Source organism: Erpetoichthys calabaricus, chromosome 10, assembly GCF_900747795.2.
Source record: "Erpetoichthys calabaricus chromosome 10, fErpCal1.3, whole genome shotgun sequence".
Classification (NCBI taxonomy): Eukaryota; Metazoa; Chordata; class Cladistia; order Polypteriformes; family Polypteridae; genus Erpetoichthys; species Erpetoichthys calabaricus.
Genome location: NC_041403.2, coordinates 9709121 through 9725393, shown reverse-complemented (window position 1 = coordinate 9725393; position 16273 = coordinate 9709121). Strand labels below are relative to the sequence as shown.

General features: G+C 42.2%; 2 protein-coding genes and 1 long non-coding RNA gene across 3 annotated transcripts in view; 1 reads left to right on the top strand and 2 right to left on the bottom strand.

The window, feature by feature from the left end:
* Window positions 1–4337, bottom strand: part of gpx7 (glutathione peroxidase 7) — a 78388-nt gene extending 74051 nt beyond the window's left edge. The window contains exon 1 of the mRNA XM_028810864.2: window positions 3983–4337. Within this exon, the coding sequence (XP_028666697.1) occupies window positions 3983–4117 (135 nt within the window). The 5' untranslated portion in view covers window positions 4118–4337. The remainder of the gene's footprint in view (window positions 1–3982) is intronic.
* The window catches only part of LOC127529390 (uncharacterized), a 706297-nt gene that overhangs the window by 141132 nt on the left and 548892 nt on the right, over window positions 1–16273 (top strand). The window lies entirely within an intron of this gene.
* Window positions 1–16273, bottom strand: part of mpl (MPL proto-oncogene, thrombopoietin receptor) — a 522581-nt gene that overhangs the window by 154331 nt on the left and 351977 nt on the right. The window lies entirely within an intron of this gene.

Below are 16273 nucleotides of genomic sequence, written 5' to 3'. Positions count from 1 at the left end.
ACTTTTAACATTGAAGTAGAGTTGAGTATCATCTACATAAAAATGATAACCCAGTCCATAGCTACGGATAATATGGCCAAGGGGAAGCATGTAAATACAGAAAAGCAGAGGACCGAGGATGAGATGAGGCCTTACCGGTGTGTTATAAAGGTTGACCAGAACCTCCTGTGACTTGTACTCCACACGTCAAGGCGCTATATAACCTGACATTCTGTTAAGTCTCCTTAATGGCTTCTGAACACTATCTGGCAGTTGATCACATTCAGTCCACTACGACTCCATTCCTTAACATTCGTCTCCCAAAAGTCCAGTAACTGGTCTCCTCAGTTCCCAGATGTTTACGGACTGCTGTTAAAAGGAGAGGGGATGCTACACGGTGGTAAACGTGGCTCTGGTCCAACGTTTTTGAGACGTGTTGCTGCCATCAAATTCAAAATGACCTCATTCTTCTCTTAAAATGGTACATTTTCTCAGTTTAAATGTTTGATATGTTTTCTATTTTCTATTGTGGATAAAATATGGGTTTATGAGATTCTGTTTTTAGTTATATTTTACACAGCATCCCAAATTTTTTGGAACTGGGGCTATATTTATAACTGATGTTCCTTTTGCCCGTGTGTAGCAATTAAACTCCATTTTCTAAGTTCTGAAGCTTGGCCAGGGGCCTCATGTATAACGCTGTGTGTAGAACTCACACTATAACACAAAAGCGGGATTGTGCGTACGCACAGAAAAATCCAGATGCAGGAATCTGTACGTACGCAAACTTTCACATTCTTCCACTACATAAATCCCGATCAGCGTGAAAAGTAACGCACGTGCACGCGCCTTCTGTCCCGCCCCAACTCCTCCCAGAATTATGCCTCTTTGAATATGCAAATCAATATAAATAGCCTTCTGAGAAAAGACAATGGGAAAAGCACAGGAGAAAATATAAGAATTTCAGCGAATACCAAGTGGAGGCAAAGGAAAAACGTACTATTTGTTGGTTTAAACAGTGGTATAATCAACAAAAGGAAGTTGATCAAGTGATATAGTGTCGTAGAAACTCGAAAGCTCAAGTTCACAAAGTCGCACAGTGCCCGAAATAAAATAAAAAAAATAAAATAAAAAAGAAATCACATATCAAAGTAGCCGTGAAAAGGCGAGTCGTAGCCCACCGTCTGAGTGTCATATGAAAGCTTATTAGGGTACAGAGAAAAAAATAGGCACACAGTGGGAAAAAAGCACAAAATGTCAACTTTAATCTCGAAATTTCCACTTTAATCACGTAGTTTATTTTGCCATTAAAGTAGAACATCATAAACTTCATCTTAAAATCATTTAATTTACTAGTCTCTCAGATCCTATTGTAACTGAAGTAGGACGTTAAATGCTTTGTTCTGTATTTGATCTTCTTTGTGCTCTGTGTGTGAATTACTACCTGCTTCTTAAACGGGCTTTCTCTTTTTCCGACAGGACACATAATCCATTACATTCGTGATATTACAGCTCTCTGATTAATTAAAATACTGACATGTATACATGATATCTTTTTCATGATGATAGGAATGAAAGCATGTTATTAAACATGGGAACACAGTGGCGCAGTGATTGTTCATATCTCACGCAAGAGGCTTGCTGCGCCGTGTGCGACCTTCAATGAAATAATTTATCACAGCAGTACTGTCTCTTTCAAACGTACTAACCTCCAATTCCTGTCCTTACTTTTCTTTCTCCAAATACCCAATCGCCACACAATCAGCTCTGTAATAGACGTGAAGCCATCTGTAAGCTTAGAACACCGATTCTTCAGAACTTTTAAGGAACATTGAAATATCTTCATAGTACATGTTTAATTATTATATCCATCTATCCTTCTAGTGTCGCGTCAGCACAAGAATACAACGCAATGCAGGAACAATCTCTGAACTAGCATAGCGCTGCGGCACCGTGTCCTCACATGTTTAACTTCATTTAAATAATCTGTATTGTTAATAATTAAAGTTTTATCTGTACAATATAATCAACATATTTTTCTGCATTTCATCTTAAAAATGAATACCGTCATCATATGTAAATACGTGCTTTATAAAGTGGCGCAGGTTGTGCAATATTATAACTGTAGTGCAAGTTTACAGTGAGGTAGTTGTACTTATAAGTACAAACAGTTCTACAAGGAGCACTTGATGGACTGATTGAGTGCGTTTAGAGTTCTTGGGATAAAACTTTTTCTAAACCGCGAAGTCCGTACTGGGAAGTCTCTGAAGCGTTTTGCCGTGGCTGAGGCAGCGTCTGCTTCATGCTGTATACTGATAATTCTCTTTCCGATCAGCTGCTGCTGTGATTCCTCACTCAGATACAGTGATATAAATACTCCGAGTGGTGCAGTGAGAGTAATATGGAAAAAGATGATCTGCTGTGGCAACCCCTAACGGGAGCAGCTGAAAGAAGAAGAAGATGCAGTGAGAGTTACAACGCTAAAGCAGTTATGGTATTTGGAATACTATGGCTATTCCCTGGACCATTATATTGCTGCAGGTTAATTACAATCAGATGCATTACACTAATAAACAATATGCAGTTAGTTTCAGTGTATTTATAAAGCCGCGTCAGGAATGTGGATCTAAGAAAGAAAGGGTAACCACACAGGAACAGTAGCACTGCTTTGATGCTGGGTGCCGCCAGTCTGCAAAACCGAGCGGAGAAATTGCGTACGCCAAGGTATGAGTTACCATGGAAATGTGTGTGGCTTTACGCCAAGTTTAGGTTTTATACATCGCGATTTGAGCGTGGAAACGTTCGTACGCAACATTTCTGTGTGTACGCACCGTTTATACATGAGGCCCCAGGTCTTTTTGAATTCTTTTTATTGCCTCCTCATTGTCTACCATCCCTCCAATATTAGCGTTATTTGTGAATTTCACAAGTCAGTCAGTCTTTTTCTAACCCACTTAGTCCTGAACAAGGTCACAGTGGGTGTGCTGGAGCCTATCCCAGCCAGCACAGGGCTCAAGGCAGGGACAAACCCCGGGCAGGGTGCCAGTCCACCACTAGGCAGACACATCTAACCACACACACTTAGGCCAATGTAGGATCACAGGTTCACCAAACCTGCATGTCTGTGAGAGGAAACCCAGGCAGACCAGATGAGAACACGCAAACTCCACAAAGGTAGGACTTGGGATGTGAAACCAAGGTTTCTTTACTGTGAGGCAGCAGCATTACCACTGTGCCACCATGGTGCCCACATTTTACTGTTTACTAACTATACCAGAAACAATGTCATTAATATAAATCAGAAAAAGCCTTGATGGGCATTAGCTATTAGCTAAACAAAAGGGCTTGATGGGCTGAATGGTCTCCTCTCGTTTGTCAAATTTCTGGTGTATGTTCTTATAAGAAAACAATGAAAAAATATTGCATTTGTTTGAGAAGATTATCCCACCATCACGAGAAAATAATGAAAAAATAAAAATGATAATGCACATTGTCTCTCGGCTTCCGTACTTCTTTTATTAATGCTATTTTATTTTTTTTATCCATTACTATCTTGCATCCAATCGAATGCATTGAATCACTGCAATCCAGTCATTCCAGTTTCCACATTCACTGCAGACCTGCTCAACTTTGCAATGGCACTTACATTAAAAAAAGAAAAAAAAAAACTTATGAACTGCAGAAAATAACGGGCACGACACTAACGACCCGGTCCGAGATCGAATCAAAAACGCACGCACACATTTCGAATAACATGCACATATAAACACATTTGCGCTTCGCACCGCTTTCCAAATTCCATGCATGGAGACTTGCGGAGAGGGAGGTGCGGTTAAAAAGCGCGCGTGCGCGTAACTCCGAGGCGCTCCTGCCACGTAGGCGGCAAACGCGCCGGATTGGCGGAGAGGCGTTCGCGAGTGCGCGCCGCGCTCCTTCCCATCTCCTCTATTCGCGATGTAGCTACTCAGTTAGAGCACACGCGCAGTTAATAGCAGCAACTTACCGAACCTCTGTATTTCTCCAGAGACACCAGCTTTCCTCGGATATTCACAACCTTAAACGTGTAGAAGTCTTTATCTTTGCTTTCGGAGAGGGAGACGCATAGCAAAAGTAACGTCAGGGCAGCAGAGGCAAGCATCTTTGACAAATCCGTTTTTTTTTTGTTTTTTTTGTATGGCGATTTTAATCTGTAGGAAAGTTATTTTAGCTTCCAGACGAATACGTCAGTTGTGACATGCGATCCTGAAATCTCTGAGAAGAATCAAACTCCAACTCCCTTCGGCCGTCTCTGTCTCACTTTACAATGACGATTCACTCGGCGATTGAGCGCAGCATCCGCGCAGGCGGTGCGTAATAAAGCAAGGGGGCGGTGTCGCGCTGCTCAAATGCCGAGGGGGCTTCAATAAACCCGAGGCGGTCTGTTGGGGGAGGGAGCCATGGATTTTCCTTGAGTTTTGTTTCTTTCTTTTCCGTATTATAAAAACAAGCATTTAACAGTAATGTGGAAACTCTACTAATTATTGATTTTTAGCACCTTGGTTGTTTTATGCTTCTTCTTTTCTATCTTTAGATAGATACTGTAACTTTATTTGGGCATTTCACTTTTTCCAATACTTTTTTTTCAGGCCTAAAAGAGAGGACATGCAGGTGATGGGAGTGACAGAGCAAGATGACGAGGACAGGGAAAGATGGAAAATGATGATCTGCTGCTGGCAACCCCTAACGGGAGCAGCCAAAGGAAGAAGAAATATTGTTAACTTTATTCTCTCAAGGCTAGACGTGATTTTCAAATGAGAATACACGCCTAGGGACAACCCGTTAAAAAAGTGTGCAATGGACAGCGGGGAAACCCAGCGTTCAAACACCTACAGGGCTTCTTCTTAAAACACCAGCCCTCAATTCCTCTGCAGTGGCGAGCAAAAGTATTCAATCCCCTTGAAAGTCCTCATAATTTTCTGCATGACAAAAGATTTGCACACATACAGTCATATGAAAAAGTTTGGGCACCCCTCTCAGCCTGCATAATAATTGACTCTCCTTTCAACAAAAAAGATAACAGTGGTATGTCTTTCATTTCCTAGGAACATCTGAGTACTTCGGTGTTTTCCGAACAAAGATTTCTAGTGACGCAGCATTTAGTTATATGAAATTAAATCAAATGTGGAAAAGTGGCTGTGCACAAATGTGGGTCCCCCTTGTCATTTTGCTGATTTGAATGCCTGTCACTGCTCAATGCTGATTACTTGGTTGATGAGCTCATTAAGCCTTGAGCTTCATAGACAGGTGAGTCCAGTCATGAGATATAAAGGGATTTCAGGTGGTCAATTGCAAGTTGTGCTTCCTTCCCTTTGACTCTCCTCTGAAGAGTGACAGCATGGGATCCACAAAGCAACTCTCCAAAGATCTGAAAGCAAAGATTGTTGAGTCTCCTGGTTTAGGGGAAGGCTACACAAAGCCATCTCAGAGGTTTAAACTGTCAGTTTCAACTGTAAGGAATGGAATCAGGAAATGGAAGGTCACAGGCACAGTTGCTGTTAAACTCAGCAGGTCTGGCAGGCCAAGAAAAATCCAGGAGCAGCATATGGGCAGGATTGTGAGAATGGTTACAGACAACCCACAGATCACCTCCAATGACCTGCAAGAACATCTTGCTGCAGATGGTGTATCTGTACATCGTTCTACAATTCAGCGCAATTTGCACAAAGAACATCTGTATGGCAGGGTGATGACAAAGAAGCCCTTTCTGCACTCACGCCACAAACAGAGTCGCTTGTTCTATGCCAATGCTTATTTAGACAAGCCAGATTCATTTTGGAACAAAGTGCTTTGGACTGATGAGACAAAAATTGAGTTATTTGGTCATAACAAAAAGCGCTTTGCATGGCGGAAGAAGAACACTGCATTCCAAGAAAAACACCTGCTACCTACTGTCAAATTTGCTGGAGGTTCCATCATGCTGTGTGGCTAGTTCTGGGACTGGGACCCTTGTTAAAGTCGAGGGTCGGATTAATTCAACCCAATATCAACAAATTCTTCAGGATAATGTTCAAGCATCAGTCACAAAGTTGAAGTTACGCTGGGGTTGGATATTCCAACAAGACAATGACCCAAAACACAGTTGGAAATCTACAAAGGCATTCATGCAGCGGGAGAAGTACAATGTTCTGGAATGGCCGTCACAGTCCACTGACTTGAATGTCATTGAAAATCTATGGGATGATCTGAAGCAAGCTGTCCATCAAATTGAACTGTACTTGAGAGATTTTGTATGAAGAATGGTCAACAATACCTCCATCCAGAATCAGACACTCATCAAAGGCTATAGGAGGACAGTGTCTAGAGGCTAAAAGGAGGCTCAACTAAGTATTGATGTCATATCTCTGTTGTGGTGCCCACATTTATGCATCTGTCTAATTTTGTTATGATGCATATTGCATATTTTCTGTTAATCCAATAAACTTAATGTCACTGCTGTAATACTACTGTGTCCATAAGGAATGTCAGATATTAAAAGGAAGTTGCTACTTTGAAAGCTCAGCCAATGATAATCAAAAATCCAAAGAATTAAGAGGGGTTCCCAAACTTTTCCATATGACTGTATTTATCCATTGTGTACTTTTAATGTGAACTCTTATGCTGTAACAACACATTTCCAAAGTCCAAATTAACCATTTTCTGTAGATATTTAACTGAAGAAGAAAAGCTCTACAAAGTTAGTGTTTGTCTAAATATTCAAGCCCTGCACATTCACACTTTGTCAAGAACCCTTCTGCTGCAATAACAGCCTTCAGTTATTTGAGGTGCGTGTTGTCCCAGGTTTGCACACCAGGAGTGATTCTTCCCCATTCTTCATGGCTGAATTGATGGAGACCCTCTAGGTTTTAATGGGATGGCACCTCTGGACAACAGTTTTGAAATAGTGCCATAGATTCTCAATGGGGTTAAGATCACGGCATTGACTTAGCCCTTCCAAAACATTCAACGTACTGCTTTTGAGCCATTCCAGGGTCCATTTGGCCTTATTCTGAGGGTCATCGTCATGTTGAAAGATGAATCTTCTCCTGAGCTGTTGGTTCATAACAGACTGCAACAAGTTCTCCTGAGATATTGTGCCTTTAACTCTGACAAGATTTCTAGTCCCAGCACATGAAAAGCATCATCATAGCCTGATGCTGCCACCACCATATTTCATTGTAGGTATGGTGTTTCTTTAGGCCTGAGCAGTGTTCATTTCATTCTACAGATTGCACTGGCAATTAGAAGGTTGCCGATTCGAATCCCGTAAATGCCAAAAAATGGGACTCTGCTCTGTTGGGCCCTTGAGCAAGGCCCTTAACCTGCAATTGCTGAGCGCTTTGAGTAGTGAGAAAAGCGCTATATACATGCAAAGAATTATTATTATTATTACAGATACCTCTTTGAAGTCTGGCTAAAAAGTTTTATTTTGGTCTCATCTGACCATAAGACCTTCTCCTACATTTTAACTGGGTGTCTTTTCTCATGCTTTGTAACAATTACCTTACGTGCTTATTGGTGGACCTTCTTAAGGAATGGCATTACTCCCGTAGTGGCCTGTTTTTTATGTAGAGCTTTTGAAGTTGTGGACCCCTGCACCTTCACTCCACTGTCAGTCAAAGAGCATTGTAGACTTCAGAGAGGGACGGTTGGATTTTTAGTTACCTCTCTGACCAGTCGACGTCTTGCTCTGATATTTCGTTTGGAGGGACGGCCTGTTCTAGTAAGAGTCTGGCTGCTGTGATGAACCTTCCACATTCTGACGAAGGGTCCACAGTTCTGAATGCGACATTCAAATTCTTCGAGATTTTTTTGTCGCCATTTCCTGCCTTGTGCTTTTCAGTGACTTTGTTTCTCACATCAGCAGGATGCTCCTTTGTCTTCATTTTTGTAGTCATTGTCCAACAAAGACTATGGCCCTTACAAAGGGGGCTTTTTACAGTATATCCAGAGAGATGTTCAGGACTCACAAGTTGTACCTCATTATGTTTATGACTGTCACCTTTGTATTGTGTAAACCTGGAGACTTCCAAAGCACAGAGGTTTAAATACTTAATCTATTAAACACTAACTTTGGAGTTCGTCTTCTTCAGTTAAATATCGACAGAAAATGGTTTATGTGGACTTCGGAAATGTATTGTGTGACAATGACGCTATACCAGCTCTCAACCTGACACAGACAGGCACACTGATAAAACAAATGCATGTTTTTATTTCTTTTTCTTCACCTGTGGGCAACACCGTCCCCGTTCCTCGCAGGCACAACACAGTCCCACAAGCACAGTACCACACAATTCTTCTTCTCTTTACTTTTCTCCACCACTCCTCTCCGGCAAGCTTCATCTTCCTCCTCCCGACTCTGGCTCCCGGAGTAGTGGCTGGTGGCTCCTTTTATAGCCCACCGGGAAGTGCTCCAGGTGCTTGAAGACCTAATTCTGGCAGCTCTTCCGCCACACCCTGTAGGGCTCAGCAGCAGCTACAATGCCACCTGGCAGCGCCCACAGATCCCAACAGGGCTGCACCAAACTCCAACTCCCATGAAGCCCTGCAGGAGTCCTAAGCACCGCTGCAACCCAGGGGGGCTGCCATCTAGCATTCCGGGGGAAGTACTGTCCTGGCCAGGCTTGCTACCCTGGTCCATACAGTGAAGACGCGTCCCGGCCGGACAAGGACCCCTGCTGTCTTTAACAATTGTTACAGTGTAAGAGTTCATAATAAACTACTGAATGGACAAATATGTGTGCAAATCTTTTGTCATAAAGAAAAGTACGATGACTTTCAAGGGGATTGAATACTTTTGTATGCCACTACGGTTCAGGAAGAGAACAAAACAAATGGAACAAAAGACTTGACAATGAGAGGAAATGAAAAGCTAAAAGTGTTGTTATCCATTCAGGAACTCAGTAGCACAAGGTAACTGGAGCTTAATAAATAATTTTCACGTTGTAATGAGCGCTGTGACAGTGGAGACAGACAGACACACATGCACAAGCACATACAGACCACCGCAGCTACTTGGCTCCATGTGTTTGTGAAGTGCCTCTGGACTCTTATACAGTGCATCCGGAAAGTATTCCCAGCACATCACTTTTTCCACATTTTGTTATGTTACAGCCTTATTCCAAAATGGATTAAATTCATTTTTTTCCTCAAAATTCTACACACAACACCCCATAATGACAAGGTGAAAAAAGTTTACTTGAGGTTTTTGCAAATTTATTAAAATAAAAAAACTGAGAAATCCCATGTCCATAAGTATTCACAGCCTTTGCTCAATACTTTGTCGATGCACCTTTGGCAGCAATTCCAGCCTCAAGTCTTTTTGAATATGATGCCACAAGCTTGGCACACCTATCCTTGGCCAGTTTCGCCCATTCCTCTTTGCAGCACCTCTCAAGCTCCATCAGGTTGGATGGGAAGCGTCGGTGCACAGCCATTTTAAGATCTCTCCAGAGATGTTCAATCAGATTCAAGCCTGGGCTCTGGCTGGGCCACTCAAGGACATTCACAGAGTTGTCCTGAAGCCACTCCTTTGATATCTTGGCTGTGTGCTTAGGGTCGTTGTCCTGCTGAAAGATGAACCGTCGCCCCAGTCTGAGGTCAAGAGCGCTCTGGAGCAGGTTTTCATCCAGGATGTCTCTGTACATTGCTGCAGTCATCTTTCCCTTTATCCTGACTAGTCTCCCAGTTCCTGCCGCTGACAAACATCCCCACAGCATGATGCTGCCACCACCATGGTTCACTGTAGGGATGGTGCCAGGTTTCCTCCAAACGTGACGCCTGGCATACACACACCAAAGAGTTCAATCTTTGTCTCATCAGACCAAAGAATTTTCTTTCTCATGGTCTGAGAGTCCTTCAGGTGCCTTTTGGCAAACTCCAGGTGGGCTGCCGTGTGCCTTTTACTAAGCAGTGGCTTCCGTCTGGCCACTCTACCATACAGGCCTGATTGGTGGATTGCTGCAGGGATGGTTGTCCTTCTGGACGGTTCTCCTCTCTCCACAGAGGACCTCTGGAGCTCTGACAGAGTGACCATCGGGTTCTTGGTCACCTCCCTGACTAAGGCCCTTCTCCCCCGATCGCTCAGTTTAGATGGCCGGCCAGCTCTAGGAAGAGTCCTGGTGGTTTCGAACTTCTTCCACTTACAGATGATGGAGGCCACTGTGCTCATTGGGACCTTCAAAGCAGCAGAAATTTTTCTGTAACCTTCCCCAGATTTGTGCCTCGAGACAATCCTGTCTCAGAGGTCTACAGATAATTCCTTTGACTTCATGCTTGGTTTGTGCTCTGACATGAACTGTCAACTGTGGGACCTTCTATAGACAGGTGTGTGCCTTTCCAAATCTTGTCCAGTCAACTGAATTTACCACAGGTGGACTCCAATGAAGCTGCAGAAACATCTCAAGGATGATCAGGGGAAACAGGATGCACCTGAGCTCAATTTTGAGCTTCACGGCAAAGACTGTGAATACTTATGTACATGTGCTTTCTCAATGTTTTTATTTTTAATAAATTTGCAAAACCTCAAGTAAACTTTTTTCACGTTGTCATTATGGGGTGTTGTGTGTAGAATTTTGAGAAAAAAAATGAATTTAATCCATTTTGGAATAAGGCTGTAACATAACAAAATGTGGAAAAAGTGATGCGCTGTGAATACTTTCCGAATGCACTGTACAGACCACCGCAGCTACATGGCTCCATGTGTTTGTGAAGTGCCTATGGACTGTTATAAATAAAGGTGGTTCTTCTGAACGATACAATTCAGTACAATTTATGTTTATATAGCCCAAAATCGCACAAGAAGTGCCACAATGGGCTTTAACAGGCCCTGCCCTTTGACAGCCCCCCAATACCATAGGGGAATTGCTTTTGGTTCCCAAAAGTCCTATCTAGATGAAGGTTCCAGAAAGATCTGTTATTTATTTCAATTGGTAACAGCATCCATACCACAACAACAACATTTATTTCTGTAGCACATTTTCATTCTATTGTTGGAGCTCAAAGTGCTTTACAAGATGAAGAAAGAGAAAAAAGACAAAATATATAAGAAAATAAAATTAGGCAATACTAATTAACATTGAATAAAAGTAAGGTCAGATGGCCAGGGAGGACAGAAAAAACAAAAAAAAAAACCCAAGATAGCAAAAGAAAAAAAATAAAAATCTGCAGGGGTTCTGAGGCCACGAGACCACCCAGCCCCCTCTAGGCATTCTACCTAACGTCAATGACCTCACAATCAGTCCTCAAGGTTTTCAGGCTTCACATGGAAGAACTTAATGATGACGGTCATGCGGACTTCTGGCCTTTAATCCATCAATGTAGGGGCGGCACGGTGCTTTGATCAGGTGGTGGTGCAAACTGGAAAAAGAACAGCAGAGAAAGTAGGGGTTAGTAGGGATTTTGGAGCCACCATGAATGATATTGATAATTAATTGAATATACTGAGCATCAGGATTAAACTAAAATGAAGCTGCGAGAAAGCCATGTTACAGTAATGAGTTTTTAGCAGTTTTTTAAAGTGCTCCACTGTATTAGCCTGATGAATTTCTATCGGTCAGCTATTCCAGATTTTAGGTTCAAAACAGCAGAAGGCCACCTCAGCACTACTTTTAAGTTTAGCTCTTGGAATTCTAAGCAGACCCTCATTTGAAGATCTAAGGTTACAATTTGGAGTGTAAGGTGAAAGACATTCTGAAATATAGGATGGAGCAGAATATTTAAGGCTTTGTAAACTATAAGCAGTATTTTAAAGTCAATTCTAAATGACACAGGTAACCAGTGTAGCAACGCTCAGACTGGGGTGATGTGCTCAGATTTTCTTTTCCTAGTTAAGATTGCTTTCTTAGCTGCATTCTGCACTCATTGTAATCGATTGATGTCTTTTTTGGGTAGTCCTGAAAGGAGTGCGTTACAGTAATCTAGATGACTGAAAACAAAAGTGTGAACTCATTTCTCAGCATCTTGCAGAGTTATAAGAGGTCTAACTTTTGCTATATTCCTTAAATGAAAAAATGCTGTCCTAGTAATCTGATTAATATGTGATTTAAAATTCAGTTCAAAGTAAATAGTTATCTCTAAATTCTTTACCACCGTCTTGACTTTTAATCATAATGCATCAAGTTTATTTCTAATACTCTCATTATATCCATTTTGCCAATTACTAAAATTTCTGTTTTCTCCATATTTAGTTTGAGAAAATTACTACTCATCCATTCAGAAACACAAGTAAGACATTGGTGGTCAGTGAGACAAGAGAGTCGGGGTCATCAGGCGCTATTGATAAATACAGTTGTGTGCCGTCAGCATAGCTGTGGTAGCTCACGTTATGCCCTGAGATAATCTGACCTAACGGAAGCATGTAAATCGAAAAGAGCAGCGGACCCAGGATAGAGTCTTGTGGACCACCATATAGAATATCAGGGGTCTTTGAAGTATAATTACCACACCTAACAAAAAATTTTCTCCCTGCCAGGAAGGACTCAGACCAATTTAAGACACTGCCAGAGAGGCCCACCCATTGACTAAGGCAATTTCTAAGAATATTGTGATCAATGGTATCAAATGTGGCAGTCAGATCTCAGAGGATGAGAACACATAAACAGCCTCTGTCTGCATTTACCCGCAAGTCATTGACTACTACATTAAATAACTAGGAACAGATGTTAACAAATCTGTGAATTACCGATGGGTCATGAATTAAAAAGGACTCTTGCTGCATACGTATGTAACACAGGCTTAGTCCTGGTTTTCATCTATTAGTTTCCTGCTAGGTATCCATCTATTTTTCAACCTGCTGAATCCGAACACAGGGTCACGGGGGACTGCTGGAGCCAATCCCAGCCAACACAGGGCACTAGGCAGGAACCAATCTGGGGCAGGGTGCCAACCCACCGCAGGACACACAAACACACCCACACACCAAGCACACACTAGGGCCAATTTAGAATCGCCAATCCACCTAACCTGCATGTCTTTGGACTGTGAGAGGAAACTGGAGCGCCCGGAGGAAACCCACACAGACACGGGGAGAACATGCAAACTCCACGCAGGGAAGACCTGGGAAGTGAACCCGGGTCTCCTAACTGCGAATCAGCAGCGCTACCACTGCGCCACAATGCCGCCCTCCTGCTAGGTAGCCTACCATAATTTAAAAATTTTATTTTTTTTCCATACATATTAGGAAAGTTTTCAAAGCATAAAAACCAACTTTACATGCAAAGAACTTGTCCCAGAATGAAACAGTGTTTTGTCAAGCAATAGTTTTACAAAGAACTACACAACCAGGTATAGAACCATAAAATGCCATTAAAGAACCATTCATTTTAAGAGTGTGCCTGCTACAGCGTCTTTCTTTCATTCTGACTATTGCTTCAGTATATGGCATAACAACATCAAACAGAGCTTAGATAAGCATTGTGGTCTACGGATATACAATACAATACAATACAATTTATTTTTGTATAGCCCAAAATCACACAAGGAGACACTGCAATGGGCTTTAACGGGCCCCACCTTTTGACAGCCCCCCAGCCTTGACTCTCTAAGAAGAGAAGGACAGACTCCCAAAAAAAACTCTTGTAGGGAAAAAAATGAAGGAAATTTGGGAAAGGCAATTGAAACAGAGACCCCTTTCTAGGTAGGTTGGGCATGCAGTGGTTGTCAAAAAAGGGGGTCAATGCAATATAATACACAGAACAAAGTACAATAGTACAACAGTGATAGTACAAGTACAGAGCAATATATATCGTGTGTGGAAATATGTCCCAAAAAAGAAGAAACTCCATAAAGATAAAGTTTTGGGGACCATCCCCATATATTGTCCTGTGGACAATTAAAGCAAAAAATGCAAAAATAAATGATCAAAAGTCCTGAGAGGTAACAATTGACAACGTTTATGGTACAAAATGGCGTTTAAATACAGCAATGAATTATGGGAACAGGAAATGTTTGGCAGGAAGTGACGCGGAATGCAGGAGTCAGAAACAGCGTCATCTTGAAGGAACCGGATGTGAAGTCAGTTGTGATGGCCGGATGTGACGTCATATCGAGTCGCCGGAATTGACATCATGGTGGCCATTTTGGAACCCGGAAATGAAGGTAATTATTTTTCTGTGGAGAAAATAGATTCAGGTAAGTACCATGTGACAATTCTTTATCTCACGATATTTCTCTCACCTTTAGTCTTTTCGACTGCCTCCTAATCACACGTGTGTGACACGTGTTAAAGTTCCACGACTGTATTCTAGCATTGCATGTTTGCATTTCTAATTAAATGACAAGGTTAACTTATTTTAGTTATTCGTTTAGACGGGCAGTCAGAAGGCGAATGTTGTGCAGCCTCGTTGTGCTTCTACAGGTGGCGTTTGGCAGATTGGCTCTTTTGGGTGTTTTGAGAACTGAAAACTTCAATAGCCCTTCGTAATCATCATTCTTAATGGTAGTCTACTGGCGGAGTGAGACACACCATTTACTTCAAGCGCATATTCAAGCAGTTCATATTTTCATGAATGGCTGCTAATTCTTTCAAGTTTACCTCGACTCCGACAAAATCGATGTCACACTGAACAACAGAGAGCACACACGGCACCTGTGACAACATATCATTGACACTGACCGCTCATTTACTGATGTCTTCAAATGCCAGTGAATAGTCTGAGGCTACAGAAAGGTTTTTCTCTTGCATCGGGGTATGTTGATGCACACAAGACACACATTTATATGTCTAATAGGGTTGTTTTAAAAGATTTTTCAACTGTAGATGTTTCATCTTAATCAGAAGCTTGCTGTCCGTCGGAACAGGTTAACAGGAACACCACTGGTCTTTGCAGTTCAAAGTTCCCACCCCTTATTTGAGCGCCGCCTTCACAAGGCATTGGATTGGTTTAGAAATGTGACACTCAGCGGTCTAATTGGCTCCACCCAGCTTTAAGTAAGATTCACTCCTGGTTGTCTCCAGAAGAAAATATTATACTCCTGGCTACAGCGAGACTATATCTTATATATAAATATCTATGCATGGAAGTGTGTGTGTCTGTCTGTCCGGTACAGAAGTGTGAGGCTACAGCATGAAGCTCAAAGAGCTGGCAAGGCAGCCATCAAGTTAACGAATCAGAAGAAGAAAGAAGAACGAGGCTACAGCATGAAGCTGAAAGAGCTGGCAAGGCAGCCATCAAGTTAACGAATCAGAAGAAGAAAGAAGAACGAGGCTACAGCATGAAGCTGAAAGAAAGCGACTCTGTCGCGAAAGTGAAACGGTAAACGAAAGACAAACTCGCTTAGCCACTAATTCACAAGCGAGGTGATCACATCGGCAAAACGAAACCTCCGAGGAGAGAGAACCTCGCCTAGCTGCTGATAGACAAGGGGGGCGAGCACGTCGGCAAAACGAAATCGCCGAATCTGCATTTCAATTTTTTCTTGTCATGATTTCAATAGTTTCTAGGAGGCTTATACAGCTAGTGTTATATATAAACGTCTACACTTGGAAGTGCGTGTGTCTGTCTGGCCCAGAAGTGAGAGGTGGAGTAGGGGTAAGGGCTCCACCTCCGAGGATAGACAAGCGAGGCGAGCACATCGGAAAAGTGAAACCTCTGAAGAAAGAGTCACTCGCTTAGCGTCTAATAGAGAAGTGAGGCGAGCACATCGGCAAAAGGTAACCTCCGAAGAAAGATAGTCGCTTAGCCACTAATGCACAAACGATGCGAGCATGTCGGCAACATGAAACCTCCTAGCAGAGAGATGCCCAAAGTAGTTCCTTTCAATTACCTGACATCTCTACATGTCAGTTTTTTTTCTGACAATTTCAATAGGTTCTAGGACCCCATGATTTTTACAGCACAGCCTTACACAGCTAGTCTTATATATAAACGTTGTGATAAATCTTCTTTCTAAATAAGAGGCTTTCACAAATATAATGGTTTGGGGACCGTCCCCGTATAATGTCCGTAGGACAAAGAAACAGACGTACACTTTATTGTTGATGAAAAACATAAATAGTATTTGATGATTGTTACATGTAAACATGGCATTTATATACGGACAAAAACAAAATGGAGATGGGAAGTGAGTTGGCAGGAGATGACGTCAAAACTGTGGGATGGATGCGACATCATCAAAGGCGTACCGGACGTGATGTGGAACTGGTAACGGTTTCATCAGGAGGAGCCGGAATTGATGTCATGTGAAGAGGCTAGAAGAGACGTCATTTAGTTTTGACGGACGTGACGTTTTCGGCGGCCATCTTTGGAATCCATCAGCGCATATTTATTTTTCTTATTTT